This window comes from Caloenas nicobarica, chromosome 15 (genome assembly GCF_036013445.1).
Source record: "Caloenas nicobarica isolate bCalNic1 chromosome 15, bCalNic1.hap1, whole genome shotgun sequence".
Lineage (NCBI taxonomy): Eukaryota > Metazoa > Chordata > Aves > Columbiformes > Columbidae > Caloenas > Caloenas nicobarica.
Genome location: NC_088259.1, coordinates 2715782 through 2736197, shown reverse-complemented (window position 1 = coordinate 2736197; position 20416 = coordinate 2715782). Strand labels below are relative to the sequence as shown.

General features: G+C 44.1%; 1 protein-coding gene across 2 annotated transcripts in view; it reads right to left on the bottom strand.

The window, feature by feature from the left end:
• NDRG3 (NDRG family member 3) overlaps positions 1 to 20416 on the bottom strand; it is a 62819-nt gene that overhangs the window by 32862 nt on the left and 9541 nt on the right. For both annotated transcript variants that reach the window (XM_065645482.1, XM_065645483.1), the window contains exon 2: positions 2204 to 2306. In XM_065645482.1, the coding sequence (XP_065501554.1) occupies positions 2204 to 2260 (57 nt within the window). In that variant the 5' untranslated portion in view covers positions 2261 to 2306. The remainder of the gene's footprint in view (positions 1 to 2203; positions 2307 to 20416) is intronic.

Here is a 20416-nt window from a genome sequence, read left to right as displayed (position 1 = left end):
CTTGAGAAAGTTTCAGATTAAGGCAAGTTTTTCAGGCTTCTGAAGGTATGGTGGCCGCATCTCAAAGGCAAAGAGCTACCTGGAAAGACCCAAGGCACCCTAAGGGCTGTGCGTTCCACCTGCACTGAGCCGGTGCATTCCAGTAACTATTCACTGAGGCTGTATTAATACAAGTCAAAGGTGCCAGAATATGGACCAGACAGAATAATAAAGTGCCACTGGGATAAGTTTTCTGATGAGGTTACTGGCAGTATTCTCTTTTCTCTCTCTTTCAAGTAAATGGAAATATTTGATTTTCTTTCCCAGCATAAAGTTACTGCATTTTAGTGAGCCTGAATAAGATGAACATATATAATCTAATGTATTTTACTTCCCTGCGCTTCCTATTAGTCTTAAATTACACGCAAACATAAGAATGTTTGTATTCTTTAAAAGTCAGCCTTGTAATTGTTGGATGACTTAGATTTGAGACAAAACAAAGCCAGGAGTCAGTAGTCTCCAGTGGCATTTCCTACAGTTCAGACAGGTAAACAAGATATGACCCTTTTCCATTTCCCTGGCAATTCCACTCATTTTAGAATATTAAGACACCAGAGCTCCTTTTCTCCTTATAGCAGCCTTTGTATCTGAAGAGTTCATGAGTACTCACCCATTAGCACCTTAAGAGGTTTACTGTACTATTTCTGGCCATTAATCCAAGCTGGCTCAAACTGCTGCATCTAAAGTGGGTTGGTCAGTAAAAACCTCAGTGAAGTGCCAGCTCAATACTTTTTGCGCTCTAATACACTGCACAGAACAGCTTGTTACGGCACCATATCCATATGCTCCATAAACTCTGTCTAAAAATCACATGTGTATTATTTCAAGCCTGAAAGCATTAATAAGGGCCAGACCTCAGATATGGTAGCTCCCTGAGGCACTTCTTTGTTAAAGCAGAAAAAGGAGAGCCCCGGCACACGTCTCTTCCCTAGGAGAATCATAAGGAAGAGCTAGGACACTGCATTTCGGAAGCCTGTCTTCTGTATACTTTTATCTCTCATTTTGAAACCATAACTGTTTTCAAGGCCTTTCAGTATTTTTATTTGCTGGTGTACACTGATTTTGTTCTTCCAGGATTCGCCCTCCCTGGAAATATTTAAAAAAATTAGGTTTAAGCTATGGTAGAAGTCTAGTAGTCAGCACTAGACTAAGAATAGGCAGCTGGACTGCAGATTTCAGCTGAATTTTTAGACTTCACAGATACTAAACAGGTGTGTTAGCACACTAAAGAAATGAGCAAAAACTAAGCAGCACAGACGAAAACATCACAGAATTTCAGAGATTTCACCCATTTTGGGTGGGAGTCTGCACTAGACAGCACAGACTTCTGCAAGCACACAGCGAGTGGACAAACTATCCTGCCTTTGGCAGCACAAACTAGTTCTTGATGTCAGCCGTTCAACAGCAAAGCCCTGGGAACTGCTGCGCAAACCACCACGCGGGGCTGTGAAGTCTGGGAAGCTCATCATCACAATCTGCAGATGTAAGATTCTAGATCTTGTTGGGATGGCCCATAATGACTCAGGCACTCAGAGCAACAGTTTGTGGCAGAACCCAGTGAGGCGAGGGCTTTCCTAAAGCCCAGACGGCTCCTCTCCAGCCTACAGAAGATGATGAGATCGTTAAACAGCTGCTGCAATACAATGGTTTTCCAATGTTTCAGTATTACGTAAATCTGGACTGCTCTAGCTAGGCTCTGCAAATATTAAATGGAAATGGCTCTTCATTACTAAATCTAGGGAGACAGGGTTGTTCTGGGGGTCAAAACATGAAAGGGTAATTGAAAACAAAAAAGTAAAAGAAAAGAAAATGGGATACAATCCAAAGTTCCCCTAACAAGCAGGAGCTTATTAGAGGTTCTACAGCTCTGCCAGGTCAAGAATGGTATCACCTTTCCAAATTCTGTCCTGCCTTTGAAAATCCTCAGTACAGGAATGACATATTGTTTGGCCGGGACCCCAAGCTTACCTCAACTGTGGCAGTCTGTCTTTCCCTGAGACTTTGGAAGAGTATGTGCTGGTGGATTATCAGAGTGGGGAAGCATTTACTGGTTTTCAGTACTTAAGGTACTTCACACTGTAAACAGATTCTGGCAATCAGGGCTCCTTGCCAGACACAAAGTCAACCCAAGTACACCTGAGAGCGAAGGAGCAGCCAGCATTACCTTATCATTCAGGAGTGGTTTGATTTCCGTCAGCTGAACATCCTGCAGTTCATCCATGGTGCTGTAAGTGGAGCCAGTTAATCCTCAGAGCAAATGGGTGATTCTGAAATAAAGACACATTGTTAGAAACAGTATTACAAGAGATGCTAGCCACAGAAAGCTTTAAGATCTTCTGTTGGGCTTGTATATGCTCAAGCTGAAGCCTGAAAATCTGAAAGCAGCTGGTTCTGGGTGCAACACAAAGCGCCTGTAACTACAGAAGGCAAAGAGCCACTTGCACTGAGCATGCCGGTTCTGTCGCTCCTCACCCTGCACACTGCCCTGCCCATGGAGAGCTGGCCCTGAACGCTCAGGCCTTTCTACTGAGAAAGTCTGGATCCACTTCCAGGCATTGCTGGTCCTGCAGCCACAGTGTGCTTGGAAATGAATGGGAAATGACTGGATCAGCAGAGTGAAAAGCTGTTCAATATGCGGGAACACTGACATCCCAGTGCCTGACACGGCTCCATCGCAGCAGCCAGCCACTGAAACCAGGCTGTGCCTGGAACCCGGGAGACGTGCGGCCAGCACCGCGTTTGCACACGGGAGACAGAGGCGCAAGTTGGCAGAATGTGAGATAGCTCAGAACCCAAGGCAGCCCTTGTTCTACGAGGTGGGGTGTGTAAGAATGCCCCCCAGACAGTGCTGTTCCGGTGGAACATGTGCAGGGCAGCACTGTCGGCTGTGCAGCACAAACAATCATTCTGCGTCGAGTGGTGCAGAGTCATCAAAGGAAAGAAAAAAATGTCATCAACAGTATGTGAGGTTGCCATACGTCTATGGGAAATCACTGCTGCCGCAGAGTCAGAGAGAAATCTTCCAGTATAAATACAACAATGAGGATGGTGGAAAAATATGGCAGTTTACCAGGGATTTTATTTTTATTCTAGAGGCTCTACCTGTGTTTCTAGACAGGCTAACTGGAGCAGGTAGTTCCAGCAATATGAAGAGGGCTCTGGCAACAGGAGATGGTCATGCCTGATGGTGCAGATTATCTGGTTGTTCAGGAAAGCTATATGTATTACTATAGGTGAAATAAAAGAAGTCATGGATACACGTAGGGACAGGAATAGGCATGTGGTGGGTTCCTGGGCATTAGCCGAGTGTGCTAGAAAAAGACTCTCAAATACTGACACAAATCAAATTCTTTCTCCAAGATAATACATTGCTGCTAACCACGGAAAAAAAAACCAGTGGAAAACGAATACTGCAGCTGTGCTTCTCCAGCCACCTTAATTCCACACAAACATGCTGCCCCGGGAAGGAGGGCGACCCCTCACCCCAAATACTGTGAAAGCTGCACATTCCCGTCATCCCGCTTTGTGCCAGGACACACTGGTGTGCCTGAAGTCTGGCACAAAACAAACCATAATGCCTTTTCCCTTTGAAAATCAGCCATAGCAACTCCTCTCTCTTAGCTCCTTTGCTTTGGGAAACTTGAAATTACTCTTCTTTTCCAGATTTTTTTACTGTAAAACACATCAGTTGTTAGAGTTCCAAGAAACCAGTTAATTTTCAGGTAACGTTCCCTTTACCCCAGGATGAATATTTATTCAGAAGAGCAGTAAAAGCCATGATATAATGCACTGTAAGCCCCAGAGGAAGAGCTAGTTACTGCAGTTCTGATGAGGCATTATGGAGACCCAAAAATATTTTCTACTAAGGAATTACAACTTCTGTATACACTAAGACAGATTAAGAGCTCAACAGCTATTAGGTCCTGTCCAAAAGAGCATCCCACAAGGTCACAGACAACAAAAGAATTTCAAACAGGCCCCACAAAGCTTATCTGCAGCAGGTGGCACAGTATGAGAACCACCACCTGCTTATCAGGAGAGCTGCTTCCCTCTGAGGCTCCTTTGAGAAGACACCACTGGAGCTGCCGGCGGCCGGGAACGTGATGCTCATTCTTGGGGTCACCCAGGAGACCAAGAAATTGTCCGCTCTACCCAAACGGATTAAAAAGCTGTGCACACATCAGCCACCTTTCTCAGTGGGTTTTTATACATTAAGTTACGCTTGTTTTGTGGTTCATGAGTCTTAGGCTCACATTTTGCTTTTTTGCCTAAACCGGACTCTACAGTGCAGCAGGGCATCTAATAATCCCTCTCTGCTGAGCTTTCACCGAGCAAAGAACAACTCAGAGCACCAACTCCTGTGTTCAGTTGCTCAAAGATATTTTTGCTAAAGCTTTGCAGATATTCCTCCCCGTTTTCCCTGAACTATACAAAGAGAAATCCCATGTACTACTTTGTTAATCATTTGTTATATGAGAACAATAAAAAACTAAGTAGGTGTTCAGAGCAAGGATTATCAAATGCTTTTATCTTATCAACCTCGATTTTATAGTTGGTCTCTAGATGCAACTACAGTGCACAAAATAAACAAGGTCACTCTGAAATTAATCCAGTGCTTACCCTCCTGGTCCACTATTGCTCCAAATACTGTTTCAAGGGGAAGGGAGGTCTCTAGGGGCTCAGGTAACAACCTGCTATGTTACACCTCCGAAGAGGGGACCGAATGCTGAGCTGAGCCAGGAACCACTGCAAACTGCTGAACCAAGAGCAATATCAGACAGAAAGATTAAAACTGCATAGCCACAAACGGCCAGATGGTGGATTTCTTTCCTAAACCTTTTGATTCTCATCTGCTCATCCAGCTAATCTGAGTTTTTTCTGCTCTCATAGAAACTCACAGCTTTTTGAAGGAAAAGGTACAGGGGGTCCCCATCACCAGTTGCAAGTGGTTCTTTTCAGATTGCTGAATCAGCTCTTCCCAACCCACCCACTGTGAATTCTCCAGAAAACGGCTGTCACAGCCTCAGGACTTCATTTCAATCCATTCAGATGATATTCCACAGGCAGATGGACACACTTTTCTCTTCCCAAGGTCTTAGCAAGCTGAACGTGATTATCCTGGACCAACTCTGGGTAAATAGTCACTACAGCACGAGATCTGACTCACTCTATGTAATTATTCACGACAGCTTTACCAGAGCACCCTATGCTAACAGCCACATGGTTCTTGGTTTGATATGTGGCAAAGGGGCACATCTGTCTGAAAAAAGGCCCCCAAAATTGCTCAAAAGAGAATGCTTTGTAGCAGAGAGACCTGGTAAAGCACATCTCCAAATGCAGAGGCAAGTTATTGGTGAGCTGGGCCGTCACCTGCTCCAGCCATGTTAGACTCCTTGTGAAAGATCTGCAGACATGTCTGCCCAGGAAACAAAAAATTCTCTCCCTCCACTCCTCCTGTTATTTAAAGAAACAAACATGTCATTTCATAAGCTGAAAGCAAGTTTAAAATACCACAACAAAGCAGCATAAATATTCATAGGACACAGCAAAGCTCTGCAGAAGACAGGCTACAGGCAAAGCAAAAGGTTTGCCTGGAATGATCTGTGTACAAACCATACATTTTTTCTATAAATGTCCCAGTACCACCTGCTTTGCAAGTATTCATCTTGCCTCCATCTATATAAGACTATAAATACACTCAAATACCTCAATTTAAACCATCCATCCCTTTCCAAAGGCTTCCCAACAAGACAAGAATCGAGGAAGCACATTTGGTGAATCCTTAGCACAGACACTAGAAATCAGGGTAGGACACAGAAGGCTGCAAAAATCCAAGGCAGGTGAGCCTCAGAAGGAAACCACCTACCTATAAATAAGATCCGAAATGTGCTGTCATCCTTACTCCAAGATAAGGGTGCTCTCAAATTTACACCGTTTCAATATACAAAAAAAGAAGTTGTGTTACAGTAAGTGCAGAGCAGGAGTGCTCCAGACCCGCACGCTTGGAGCCAGCAGCGGAACCACCGCCCGGGGGCCCTCAGCTCTGGTTTCCAGGCGGCGAAGCTCCAGCAGAACCGCTCCCCCCCGGGTTACAAGCTGCGAGAGCTGGAATAAAGATCCAGCTCTCTGGGCACCTCCTTGAATATTGTTTTATTACAGAGGTGCAATCTCTCCATGCCATTTAGGAGCTCAGTGCAGCATAATGTTGTATTCAGAGGCTCAAAGTTCTTGTTCATTCATCTCGACTACAGCTTCTAATTCGCTGACTCTACAGCCCGTTATTCTCCTGCTTTGTATGTTAACCACATTGAGGCAAAATTACATGACAGTTACCAAGCTATGCTACAAAACATGGCACTAAATGTACCTAAATACACACTCCCCGGCTGAAGAAGCCTCCTCTGCGGGGGCTGACCGTCCTGACAGCCACCACAACCTGGGGCAGGTTTCCCAGAACTGCCCCTGACACAGCCACCCGCTTCCTATGAGACGGAAAGAAAAAATGCTGCTCTGGGGAGTGCAAAGGAAGACGGGAGCAAACCCAGAGTTTGTAGTCAGGGCAAGAACCAAAGCACACTACCCGCGGTCCTCAGGTATTTATTCAGCAGTGTGTCGTGCAGCGTTTCACGACAGCTTTTTCCACTCCACGTGAGGGGATCCCAGCGTCCCGTGCGTCCTTTACGTCTCTCACACACACCAGGACACGAGCTGCCTGACAAGGCTCCTCAGGCTGGTTGGGCAGACCGCAGTCTTGGCATATACATCTTAAGTAAAATAAGTTTCATTTATGGCCTTTTGAGACATTCCTGTCGCGTTGCTCCTCAGTCCTTTATGTGCTTCCGAACCACCACCACAGGCTCCTTTGTTTTCGATGCGGAAACGCTGGCTGACATGGTGAACTTCCAGCAAAACAGGCAAAAGGTCCAAATTCACTTGCAAAATATTTTCCTAGGTAACTCGCTTTGTGTTCCAGCTCATATATTTTTGGGAACGCGCCACACGGTGTTCCACCTCGAAGACAAACTGTGAGCCTGCAGAGAGGAATTACGTTCCACTTAACCAGCAAAGCGCCAGCCCCTGCGACAGCAGCTTCGTAAGGCAGCCTGTTTTACCTCCTTTAAATCTGGGCTATACCCGGCACAGAAATGCCAGCTGCTAAATATACTTTCTAAGGAGTTTAAACAAGACCTACATTTAACAATGGTTTTGTAAGGAAAGGATCTGTGCCCAGCTTTGCATTAATTTTGAAGGAGTCCAGTTGTAATTACAAGGAGTGTCATGCTGCCATGTGTGTAACTGAGCTCAGCTGGCAGGACACCATCCTCAGTCACCATGGCAATTAATGGCCATCAGCTACAGGGCTGATTAAGCAATAATGCAAGAAAAATGTAAAAGTCTTCAAATGGTTTTGGGTTACCTGGATCAGTGCCCACGAAAACACTGAACCATGCTGAGCTGCCTTGTAAAGTACAGTCCAAGAAGTTTTAGAGTAGGGGTACTCAGAATATAAACTGGAATGAGAAATTTCTCGTGTGAAAACGATGCAAATTATTGTCTCCAGAAGAGCCTTTTCTGGTCATGGTTTCTCTTTCAAACAGTTTTGCAGCCATTCTTTTAATAAGCTGTTCTTCCCACTGCAAATGAAATAAGCAGTGGCTCTTATTATCAGTCATGTTATTCACATGATTTTTCCATTCCCTTTCTTGCCCAGTGGCACCACTCAAAGGCAACACCTGCATTATCCAGCGTCACCGGCTCACACAGCTCAAACCAAAACACAGACCCATTTTTACCAGCTTTCTGGTGAAGGACACGTTCAAACAGATCTGTTCCAAGACGCCTTCCCTTCTAGTGAGCCACCTGCTTCCACCCGCCCTGCAGTTCAGGACGTCACACTCAGGCATGGGTGAGGGCTTTTAAAGGCTTCACTTGGCCATTTGCCCCAACCGAAACATTCGGAGCTCTTGATCAGCACTGTCCACCAACACTGTGTCCACCGCAGCTTCGCCCCATGGCAGATGCACCTTCCTCCCCTCCCCACCAAAAACACCAGAAACTTCTAGGCTGATGGACCAGCATAGTCATGCTCATGGCGCTTGGTCAACAGGGCCCTTGACAATTAAACGCCTTGGTTAAGTTTCTGGAGCACTATCATAATGACTGCCAGCTTAGATTCAACTAGGGTATAAACAGACCCCACAGGAGACCCCCTTTGAGTCGGTCTCCTGGAGCAGTGGGTCTGCAGTTCAAGACTCTCCTCCTTAGACCAGGACACCACCCGAGGAAACCTCCTCAAGCCCCGAGACACCTTGTCAACCTGGTAAGTGATCTTCTGGGTACTCTTCAGAGCCCTCACTTGGCATGAGTGGGAAGATACGCATTTCAAATCATCATTCTGGAGTTTTGGGATCCCTTGAGTCTGAATCAGCTGTGTGAATTCCTAACTGGTGTCGCAATCTGTGTTTTACAATGTCACCAGAGCGCTGAATAATTCTGGATAAACTGCGCTTCTGGTTGGTTCTCCGCTACACAGTTCTGGTTAGAATAAAGCCTGTTTGGAGTTTATCGCCTGCCTAAATGGATTTTTGGGGTGCTTCTGTGACGCTCCCCACAACATCCCCCCTCTCCGGCCCATGAGAAGACCCTCGGGCTCTCACCCTTGCAGCAGCAGCACCACAGTTGATCTCCGGAGTCCATCACACCCCGACCCGGTGCGGGGCATGCGGGAAACCGGCCTCTTTGGCAGAAACTTCCTCTTAAGCAGCTTATAATTAAATCTGACTGCTTTCCACCAGATCCTTCAGTCCCCCCTGCAGCTTTATTTTCCAGCTTGTTTCTGCTTTGTTTCAACTATGCTTCCTACTAATTGACGGGGTGTTTTTCCATTTTAAGTGAAAAAAATTAATCGGATGTGAATATGTATCCTATTGAGCAAAATTAGGTGTATCAGAGCAAGACAGATTGGAATTTATTTAAATGGGATTTTAACAATGATTTTTATTATCATGCAGCACATTTCAATTTACTGAAATTTAACGCTGATTTTGCATTTTATTTATATTATTGTAAAAGTTGCATTTTCCCTGGCTACCACACATTAAATTGCACTAATATAACCCTTATACCCAGCTGAGCCCTCTTGCTGGGTGGGAGGATTGACTATGTAAGTTATGGTGTAGATAAAGCAACACTTAAGTCAGACCTCAGTTTTCATATTTTGTAATGCAATTGTGATTGATCTTTTTAAACTCATTTGTGTGAAGTGCTATTGCGCTGGAAGAAAAACATTCAGACCAAATGCACACGGAAAGTTTGCAGAGTCACCTTTCTTTTAAAACTAAAGCTACCTTAAACTTCCTGTATTCACTCATACACATAAATTGTACAACCCAACCTGATGTAATAACATATCCAGCAGCGACGGAATCGCACCAAGTAGTTTTGGTCACAATCTCTTGGCATGTGCAGTGTAAGTAGTGCAGCCTGGATAAACCCAGCTTAATGTGGGTCCAGAAACCATCGCAGACGTGTGCAAAGCTCAGGGAGAACTAATATATTCTGCTCCTCAGTAGCTAAGACAACACAACGGATTCTGGTATCAGCTCATTCAGGTAACTGAAACCTTTTCATTGTGCTGTATATGGATATACATGTAAATCGCTTCTACCAACATCTTTGCAGAGCAAAACCAAACTTTTCTTCTTACTTCATTCAAACTTGAATAAATGGATTTTGGCTATCAGAAAATAGTATACTTGCATGCAAAAGTTGATCAAACATTTCAATGGCAGCAAATCCAAGTTATCCACAAGACAGGGAAGAAACATTTTAAGTTTTATCACAGCAAATACATATTGTTTGGTATTAAATAATTATGTCTAGTGAATATTAAAATACAGATGTACACAGAAGACATTTAACTCTCGGGATGCAGTTTCGTTATTTTAACCTGCACTAACTGCAGACTGCTTGCAAAAGCTGCATTCACCTGACTGATGTAAATTTTAAGAAAATACATATATTGCTAAAATTATATTTTTATTATATGCTTTTCCTCCCTTCTTCCTCATTAATTAAATGCATCTTTCCCTTACCCACTTAGCACTGGTCCTGGGAGCTTCCCAGAACAAGCTCTCTCAGTTTGGCTTATTGCCCATCCTGCATCATCTGAAGGACAACCTCTGCCCAAGTGTCAGTGTCATTACCGCACAGCCATCCCAACTGCTCTTCTGCTGTCCCTGTCATCCTTTCCAGCCTGGGAACTGCCCTCCAAGCAGAAAACACCCTGGTGTGTATCAGGCTGAGTTTCATTCCCCTTCTCAGGCAGCTGGCCAACGCAGGAGAGGCAACTCAAATTAACACAGTTAAAACCAGCAACGGATATAGAGCCACTCAGAATCAATTCAGGATGTGATTTCATTATTCATTTAATATAATTGTGGGTTGCTGCCAAAAGGGATGTTCCTGTCCTCCCTCTCTGTGCCAGCCAGAAATTCCCTCCTCTCCTGCCCTTGCAGCAGGTCAATGCTTATGAAGTAACGCCGCGAGTCAGATCTGCTCACTGCCTCCTCCGTTGGTTTTTCCAGGACTAGTTTTCACTGGGATCAGTGAACTGACTGATGAAAAGGCTCTTCCAGCTCCTTGTGTACCACCTTTTTTCTAAATCGGTCAGGTATAAAGACCTTGCTTTGAGATGTGATTGTAAGAAATCAGGTTTTTTTGGGTAGCGTTAGCTCTTCAGTTGAGAGGATACAGCATGTGCTCACAACACCGACAGATGATTTGCAGGGGCCTGCACTTAGCTTCAAGATACACCAAATCTAATCAATTGAGATAAAGCGTATATAGAATGTAAGACAGAACCCAGTTTGCTAATCTGAGTTGCCTTGTTGTAGGGTGTTATTTCAGGACACAGAGGCTCTCAGGTTTCACCTCGCAGCCCCTGAAAAGGAACATCAGCCCCTCCAGCTCTCTGCTCCTCCACAGCCCCGCAGCCACGGCCCAGGCCCTGCCTTAGGCAGTGTCTGGCATGCTTGGCTGCAACGTGAGCAGATTTAATGCTTTTTGCCAGGCCAGCTTTCTGCTGTTCTAGTGAACTGAACGAGCCTATCAGACAATCACAAGAACATCAGGACCGGTTCATGCAACGAGCTCTGGAGTGAGATCCAAATCCTGCAGTGTGAGTTGTGGATCACTTACAACATAGAACGTAGGCAAATATACAAATAAAGTAGTTAACTCACTACCGTCTTCATGGTGCTCCCTGGATACAAGTAACCAGGGCTATAAATTAACATGATCATTAACACATCAGCATGGGCATTCGTGTTATAAGTTTCTGAAACAGATAGAAGCCTTTTCATAAAACGGGTAACAATGTCTTATTTCAGAGAGGGTGGAAGCAGAGATGGCATGCAGGAACTGCCCACGTCTTATTCCAGCCCTCGTGAGCACCCTCCCTTATGAGTTACAGGAGCAGTTTGTAAACTCCTGCATGAACACAACAGAGAAAGGATGGAAATCGCCAACTGCTTCAGCAGTGAATCAAGAGACTGCTCGGTGTGCCCAAGGCTGTGAGCTCCCTGCACGGCACCTCTGCCCCGCTCAGACGTCAGCTCCACGGGCTGCACCGGGACGTGCTTGAGTCAGACCCTGGCCCTTCCTCAGGTGACACTGGGCACACCAGGGCCCCAGGGACATGCTTCTCAGAAGCAAACCGAAAAACAGCCCATTACAGTTCTGCCTCTAGGAAGCATCATCCTGTAGAATAGGTTACACTGGAATGATTCTTTGAAGGATACTAGTTGAAGATCTGCTTTTCAATAGAAAACACAAGCCAATTAGGGTGAATGCTGTAGTGTGACAGAAAGCCACCAAATCTGGCTCATAGACACTCTATTTCAAGAAAAGGAATGATATTTAAAAAAAAGGCAACTTATCAAATAGAAAAAGCAACAAAAAGAAGGACACGAGACTGCTAAAAATGCCGTATGGGAAGCCCAGGTGACCGCTATGCAAGCACAGAGACAGAGCCACCTTATATACCAGCCCTGCAGGACTCAGTAGGAAGCTTAAGGAGGCTGTCCTGGAAATGGCTGGGATCGAAAAGAAGTGGGAACTTCATCCAGATGAGCGAAACAGGAAACCCCATAAACCACAGCAAACCAAATGCAAAGAGGAAACAAAAAGAAAGAAAGAATTCAAATGGTCTCTTGGCAGAGGATGCTCAAACTGATAGTTTGTCCTACTTGTTTACCTGCGAACCATGTTACTCATACGTGTCACAAGCGGGACATCAGCTACAGAGCGTGTCACAGAGGCACCTCAAAGTCAGTTTTAGGCAGACAAGTTCCAAAACACACTTTATTCTGGCCGGACAAGTGCAGCCAATAAACCAACCAGAAACAGGGTTTATACAATTAGTTAGCACTCCAACAACATAAAATACAGGTTTGGGTATCAGTTGAGGAGAGTTTGGATATCAGTTGAGGGTTCTCTCCACCCTTCTTCTGCTCCCTTTCCTCATTCATCTCCACTCTGATTGATGTTAGAATTTGTGTGGTCAAAGTTAGAAGCTGAAGCTACCTAGTGAGCGAACTGGAGTAGGTAAACAACTTATACCAAGAAAATAACAGGTTTTACAAAGGTAGGTTGAATCTGCATGTTTTCGCCGCAATCTCTCTCAGGTAAAAGTCATATTTTCTTTTCTTCCTCACCCAAACTTCTCTAAACCAAAGTCCATCGTGTAGACCAACTAGGAGTTTAGTTTCCATTTAGTCTTCCATTAAGAAATGGAAACTAAATATTTTAAGTAAGGTGATTCCTATAAAGTGAAATTTGGTTTCATATACTTGGGATACGGAAAAACATTCACAAGCTTAAAAGAGCTTCACATCACGCATCGTAGAGTGGAAATCCATGGTACCACAGACACACCGACTAGGAGGTGTAGTTATTGTAAACAAAGCCCTGAAGATGTTGAAACACAAAGACTTTAGTTTCAGAAGCAGCTGAAGATCTCAACACAAGTGATTTAGTTTCAATACTCTAGTTCTGAATGAAGCTGAACCATCACACAGATGTCACATTTAACTCCTCCACGTTTAGAAAGCCTTGGTTACAACAGATTAATTCCTGATTTCATTCCCTAGAAACCAGCGAGAGATGAGGAGGACATACCACACCAAGGTGACAGTGAAGGATAAAGCTGACTACACCAAGTCTAAAATTAATTCCTCAAGTAAGAAGTACTAAGAGAAAGTTTCTCAGAAGTCTGTTCACAGCCTTTTCTGCAGGTGAAGATGGCATGGCAGAAACATTCCAAGGTTTCTGTTTACGGGACCTGAATGCAATCGCAGAACAACACAGGCTGAAACGGATCTCTGGGGGTCATTTAGCACAACCTTCCACTCCAGGCAGGAGTAATTTCAAAGATGGATCCAGTTGCTCAGGGCCTTACAGATTTGAAAATCTCCAAGGATGCAGATTCCAGCATTGTACACCATTCTCATCACAAAAAGGGTTTCGTTTTATCCAGTGGGAATTTCCCTTGCTGCAAGTGGAAGACTGATGCGTAAACAATGCGATTTTTAACCTGAAAATATCACAGACCAGAATAAAAAGAAAAACGAAAATTCAAAAGTAGTGATTGTTACAGCCACACATCAGCCCTATTTAAAAATTCCCTTTCTAAACCTGTTTAATAATAAATAAGGAATCAAGTCAGATACTTCGCATTAAAGGTGTAGATGGAGCAGAAATTAATCTCCTGGTAGATTTTTCAGGGCAGATGTTAATATGTCAAAATAACACGTTTAATATTAAATTGATCCCCGCCCCTGAAAAATGTCCAATACTTTCTGGAATAAGAACACATGAAGAACTGCACAGGATCTGTGTAATGCAAGATCTGGTCTGATACAGCTCAAGAGTGAACACCAAGGCAACAGCAAAAGAACAGCACCCAGTGACACCTCCTCTCTGCTCATACATCACACACACTTCAGACGAGCGTCAGCCTCTCTCAGGTCCTGTAGAGGCTTCTTCTCCAGTGCACTGAAATGCTGTTGTTCTTTCCGAACACACAAGGTTATTTATTCTCAGGCTTTGTGCTGCAGAAAAACTGGTAAGGCAGCCTTACCCATGGCATCCAGTTTCGTGCCTCTCTCCTTCCCTGACTTGAAGCTAAATCAAAGACTCTTTCCAACAGTTCTGAGCAGCCACAACTTCCCAGAAGTCAGGGAGTGTTGTCCAGAGAAGGACGTTCCCAACACAAGGCCCTTCGCAGCCAGCGAGTGTCAGGACACCAGCCCTGACCCAAGGCAAGGCTGATAACGCCTTCTCTAAAGCCAGCTGAGAGAAATCATCAAATGCCTTTGCCTGGTTTTAGTATTTCCTTCCTGCAACGTTACATGCAGATTTCTCACATATTAACCCTTAAGCAGAATTTTGTTTAAAGACACTGCTGATGCAGTAATCTCAGAAATGGAATGAGTGCCCTAGTTAGTTCTGGATTGATTATTCACTCCAATATTACTTTTTTTTCCCCTCCCTCTCCAAGCTTCATTGCCTTATCCTTTTGGGAAATGGCAGATATGTTTACCTACCCCATGTCCAGTACTGCAACATCACAGCCATGAATTCTAAATAAACCCTCAAAAGAGATTTGAAATGTTCTGAAGAAGGGTAGTCATACCTTAAGATGTCATTAAGACAGTATTAGTCAGGTGAACTGTAATACTGTCAGGTGAACTGTAATACTAACAGGTGCCAAACCCAACTGCAAAGAATATCATATTAGTTTAAGCCACCATCATGGAAACAAAATGCAGATTCTCTTTTGAGCCTCCTCCACAGCAATTTAAGCTAATGAGTTTTAGCTGACTGATGGGGAGCTCTAAGAGCACCCACAGAGCACAACACAATTCGTTCTCTGTTAAACCCCAGTAATGCAATTACTCCGGATAATACTTTACAAGTAAAACAGTGATAACCCACCGCACCAGCATTCCCCCTTGGGCACGGCCCCTGGGCAGCTCGGTCCCCGTGGCTGCTCCGGCTCGGCACACGGACAGCGGGTCCCGTGGAGCGTTAGCGGGCAACACCGACAGAGCCCATCGCTCCTCTCCCTACTCCTTCAACCTCCACATAGCTCAAAGATTTGCAGATTGAGTGGTATCTTTTATTGAACTAGCTGGAAATAACGACAAGCTTTTGTGACCAGAAGCCCTTCTCCAGGCCAGGAACAGACGTTAAACTGAAACGCAAAGCACAGTTCACCAGAGCAGTCTGTGAGTTACGTGATAACTCTCTTTACAATTAAGTAATGTTTAGCAAGGTGCTCTGAAATGGCGTAAAATGGCAAGAAATTAATTTTAGCAATGCATATGTGAACACAACAAACCACAGGTAACAAACCACACACGTAGCACTTGCACATTGGAACCATGTCCAGTTTCTGTGAATCCAAACCCCTCTCCTTCACTCTGTGCTTTTCTAAATCCTGTGGAGCAATCCCAAAATAACACTAGTGCCACTGGCTGGGATTTTATTGTTCTATTATTTCTGTGGTAGCTGAAGCTGGACCTACCTACTCCACCTGTAAGAATGTGCCACCACCCCAACTCACTGTCAGACCAAGAGGGTACATTAGCTCTTGCTGTCACAGAAGTTTTACTACTCCAATAACAATCCCAAAATACCAGCCACAAGGCTCAGCTGTATGTTGCGATCTGTACCAGCTGTATGTCCCTTTACCAGGTAATTCCACCAAAACACTTCGTTGAGGAGTTGCACTGATTTTGCCCAATGAAAAATGACCAGAGGGGCTGTTTCGGCCTGCCAGGCTTCATGTCCTTACTCCAACATTCAGAAGGATTTCTCTTATGAGCAGAGCTCTAGAGCTAAGCTTTCAAAGCCCTGTGACAGTGTTCTGATGAAGTGTTAACTGCAGAATAAATCAGCCTAAATCCAGGGAATTGTTCCAACAGATTAAAACCTCAGTGCCAAAGAGAAAGGAGGGGGTCCTGCTCCCGCTTTATAAATATCTCACTTAGTTTCGATCCTGACACCTGCTACTTTCATTTGGTGGTCTTAGCCCTTTCATCAGAAGAGACGGTGAATAATGGGATCATATACACTCCATGCTGCTAAGGCCTCATACGCTCCCATCATATCCTCTTCAAAGAGATCTTTTTGAGACTGCAGAGTTTTGATCTGTTTATCATTCTTCACAAGGACTTCATTTCACACCTTTGATCATTCTTGTCAACCTTTTCAGGATCTCTCCCAGTTTCGCTGGGTCTGTAAGAGCGACGAGACCAATTCTCATGCGGCATTCGCACATGGATGCACTACGGGTTTACACTGCAGCATGTTTCCTGCTTCGATCACTATTATTTTTCCACAAGCATCAAACCTTCAGTTTGCATTTCCAAACACTCAGATAATATTTTGCTAGAACTGCCCATTATAACCCCCAAGTTTCATCTCTGACTGGAAAGCCCATGCAGAGCACATCCCCATCCATACAGTGGGGGCTCTTCTCCAGGTGCATTACTTCACTACACTGAATTTAAAATGCTATTTCATCACTCAGTGCCATAGGATTTTTCCATGTTTCCTCAAAGCTAATTCTTCTATTTACTAGCATAAATTTATTATTTTTAATCAACAAACAAACATTGTCACCTTTCGTCCATCTATTTTTGTAACTTTGACTTCTCTGTGCTTTTGGCCTCCAGATCATTCTCTGGCAATGGCTAACACTGTGAAAACACTGTATAAAATAAATCTTCCTCCTGGTTTTTCTTTACTCAACATCTGTGCCAGTCATGCTTTCATAAAGCTTCATTACTTTCTTTTTCACCTCCAAGTGGCTCCTTTCGAAGGTGCAAAGTCCCAAACTGTTTAATGTTTCCTCTTCTTCTCATTCCACACCTTTGCACTCTCTTGTCACCTTTCTCTCTGTTTCCTAGTTCTCTTATACTCAAATAATTTGCCAGAATAATTATGCTGATAATGAGCTCCAGTGTAGATTATGTCTAAGTTTTACTGCTCTGTAGGACCATTTTTCACGCTTCCTCAGGGACATATATGAGAGTTCCTTTTTAGAAATGTGCATTCAGTACTGCCACATACCTTCACAAAAACCTTCTATGCAATGCCCTGCTTCCCCCACCAATCCCACAATTTGGGATTTTGTTAAAAACAATTTTTAATTACATCATTTTAAATCTAAGCTGCTCATATACTACCCACTTGACCTCAAGTTGACCTCAATTTTTTTTTAATTAGCCCTTCTATGTACCTTTCTGCATTAGTGTATGAGCTACACTAGGTTAGTGCTGGGTAGCTGCAGAGAAAAGTGTCCAGCCACTGCAGCAGGGAAGTCCTGTGCTCCTCCGCTTGTTCAAGAGCGTCCATCACAAGAAGGATGCACGAGGAATCATTACAGGCTCAGGCATTCATTTCTTTTCAAAACAACATGTTAATCTGATTTATTTTCAGTAGTTCATCCTAATCTTTTTAGGCTGTACTCTTGGTTTTCTTGGACCCTTCAGGTAATGCTATTTATGTTGATATTATTCAACATAGTAAAGTCAGAAGAGATGGGTTTCATTCATCTGTCTGACCCCGCTGCCTGGCACAGGATAACGAATGTCCCTCTCTATAATTCCTTCACCAAGCCATGCACGCTGCGACTGAGCGATGCCATTTCTCTTGGGATCTTCTGAGTCAGCACTGAGTAACTTTCCGTTTAATGAAGCAACCAACACTTTGCATTGCAGCCTGATACTCTGGCATCTGATACACTCCTCCTGTTAAATATTTACCTCAGGTCGAGTTTATAAATGTTTCGGTTTTTCTTCAAATGAAGCTGCAATCAGGGCAGAAACAGGGAAAGAGGTAAGAGCTCCATGGCCACCTGCCCTGCCGTGACTTTGCAGCCAGACTGGACTGAAACAGAGAATGTCCCCTCACCACCGCTGCCCTACAGACAGATTGAAAGCTGTTTTCTATCTTTTATCACCCAGTCACCAGTAATAAAAGGTGTTGCTCTTCATCCAGCCATTGCACGAGACAGACAGCACAGCATTGCGCAGCCAAGCTCCTTGTGAGGCCAGTGGTGACGATGATCACCAAACTGTGTTACTGCAGGTGCTCAGAGGAAGAGGCAGCAGCTGGCATTTTGGAGATGTGACTGCTTAAAAACAATGAGTGTACAGGTGTGCCAGTAAAATTGCTGCACAGAAATCACTGCAGTCCTCGTCTGTTTGGCCAGATAAGAGAAAGAGATCCCCCCTCCCGCTGCACTTGGGGACCCGGAGGCACCTGAGCCCCCACTCAGCCTGGGGAGCACAGCCCCCATTCCCCACAGCCCCCCACAACACCCCATTCCCCACAGCCCCCCAGGTAAGGAGCCATTAATGAAGGAATGTTGTTGGTACAAAATTGAGGACCTGACACCTGACCCCAGCAGGGCAGAATGACTGAGAGGCATCAGACTACGAATCCTTAATGTAAAACAAAGTCTCTCCGAACTAACCCCAGAATGCAAACTGATTCCTGGATTTAAAAAAGTTAATCCAGGGGGAAGTGTAGCCAAAGAGCCAGGAATCCATATCTTAAATAAATCGATAAGGAGAAAGGGGTTGTTAGATGAATGAGACAGGTAAACTGAGGCAGCAGCGGGTGGTCTGTAGACCCTGCAGTACCAACCAACGGGGAACAGGGGAGGGAATTTGTGGCGAGGACTGGTCGGGGATATAAGCAGGGGCTTTTTGTCGTATTCAATGTGCCTACCTTTAGGTAGAACACCTGGTCTTGCAAAATTGTTAATAAAATCTGCTTTGCTGAGAGATCTTGCCTGGGCCTATTCTATTGGAAAGGTGATGGTTTCCTACCCCCGCTCCCCAGCCAGCTTTCGCCAGCCCTTCATTCACACGGGTGTTCGATGTGCTGCAGGGATGCAGAGGCCAGGGGCACAGAACAAGTCCCTTGATTTACGGACAGGTGAGTGCCGGTCGCGAAAGCTGAGGGCCCAGATGATGAGAAGCAATTGGTAGTCACTGCTGCTGGGAAAGCTGGGGTTCTCTTAAAAATGCAAAAGAAAATTTGAGGAGTCTAGTGATTTAGGATAGGATAAAAATATTTCAGACTTCACTGAAGGAAATGTTTTGAGATCAGGATTTAAACTCTATGAGCTTTTCCTTATTGAAAGTTTTGACAACAGTAAGACTATACTCAGTTAAATCATTTTTGGGCCAACAAGGTGACTGATGATGGCGCCCACATAACCGGTTCATTTCAACACAGAGACATGGTAAAAATAGCAGCAGAAGTGTCGTGTTTACAATCAATCCACAGCGCAGAATGATGTTTGAAGGCATTTGACATTTGATCTGAGAAAACATTAATACATCACATCAAAGAACTCAAACTACGGAAAGCAAGATACCTACATTACAACACTTCTCAGTTCAGGCATTAATGCCTAGGTCACAAATTAAGCTTTCTGGTGCATATGTTTCAAGCCATTTCAATCCTTTTCCCCCCAATGATTATTACCTACCAATCACAGCAAGTACAGAGATTTATATTCTGGTGACCTCCATAACAGGCTGAGTAAAATTTCTGCCTAAACAGTTCTTATTTTATAAAAATGAAGTACTGACGGTATTTCTCCTGTCTTAATGTAAAGTTTTTAATTCATATTCCTATTCTACTATTAATTTCTTCAAAGGTTACTTTAGCACACAATTAACTATATATATTTTCTTTTTTTTTTAAGAGACCACAAGCTCCTCTGGCTGTCTTGTTGTTTTCATTGTTAAGAAATTGCTGTCTTTATTGAAGAAGAATAAGCAATTAAAGTCGGGGAGGAGTGGAAAAAGCAGTAATTATCTTGTGAAAAGCCAAAGGAAAAACCTCCACTATTCTTCTACTACTGACCTAAAAAAAAAAAAAAAAAAAAAAAAAAAAAAAAAAATCTAACGCTCAGTGAAGGCCTTCTTCATCTGTCTGTGATATCCTGAGCAATACAATTTTAAAAGCTGGTGTTTGACAGCTCTCCTGTGCTTGTTTTGCAACCTCAATAAAACACCTTTTTTTAACGAGGAAAAAAAAAAAATTTAGTTTTTTTCCAAACCAAAGCAGCTTCCCAGGATGGGAAGCCGAGGATGCTGTTTGCAGCTTGGCCACGCGCAACACGAGCACCCAGAGCCCCGTCCCTTCACAGGCACCTTCTGCTCCACCTCACAGCCCCACACACACTCACCCTTCGGCACCACCAGGAGTTCTTCTCCCTTTGGGATGTCACAGCTAATAAAAAAACGCCACCAGGATGACAGATTTCTAAGAAGTCTTTAAGGGTCGC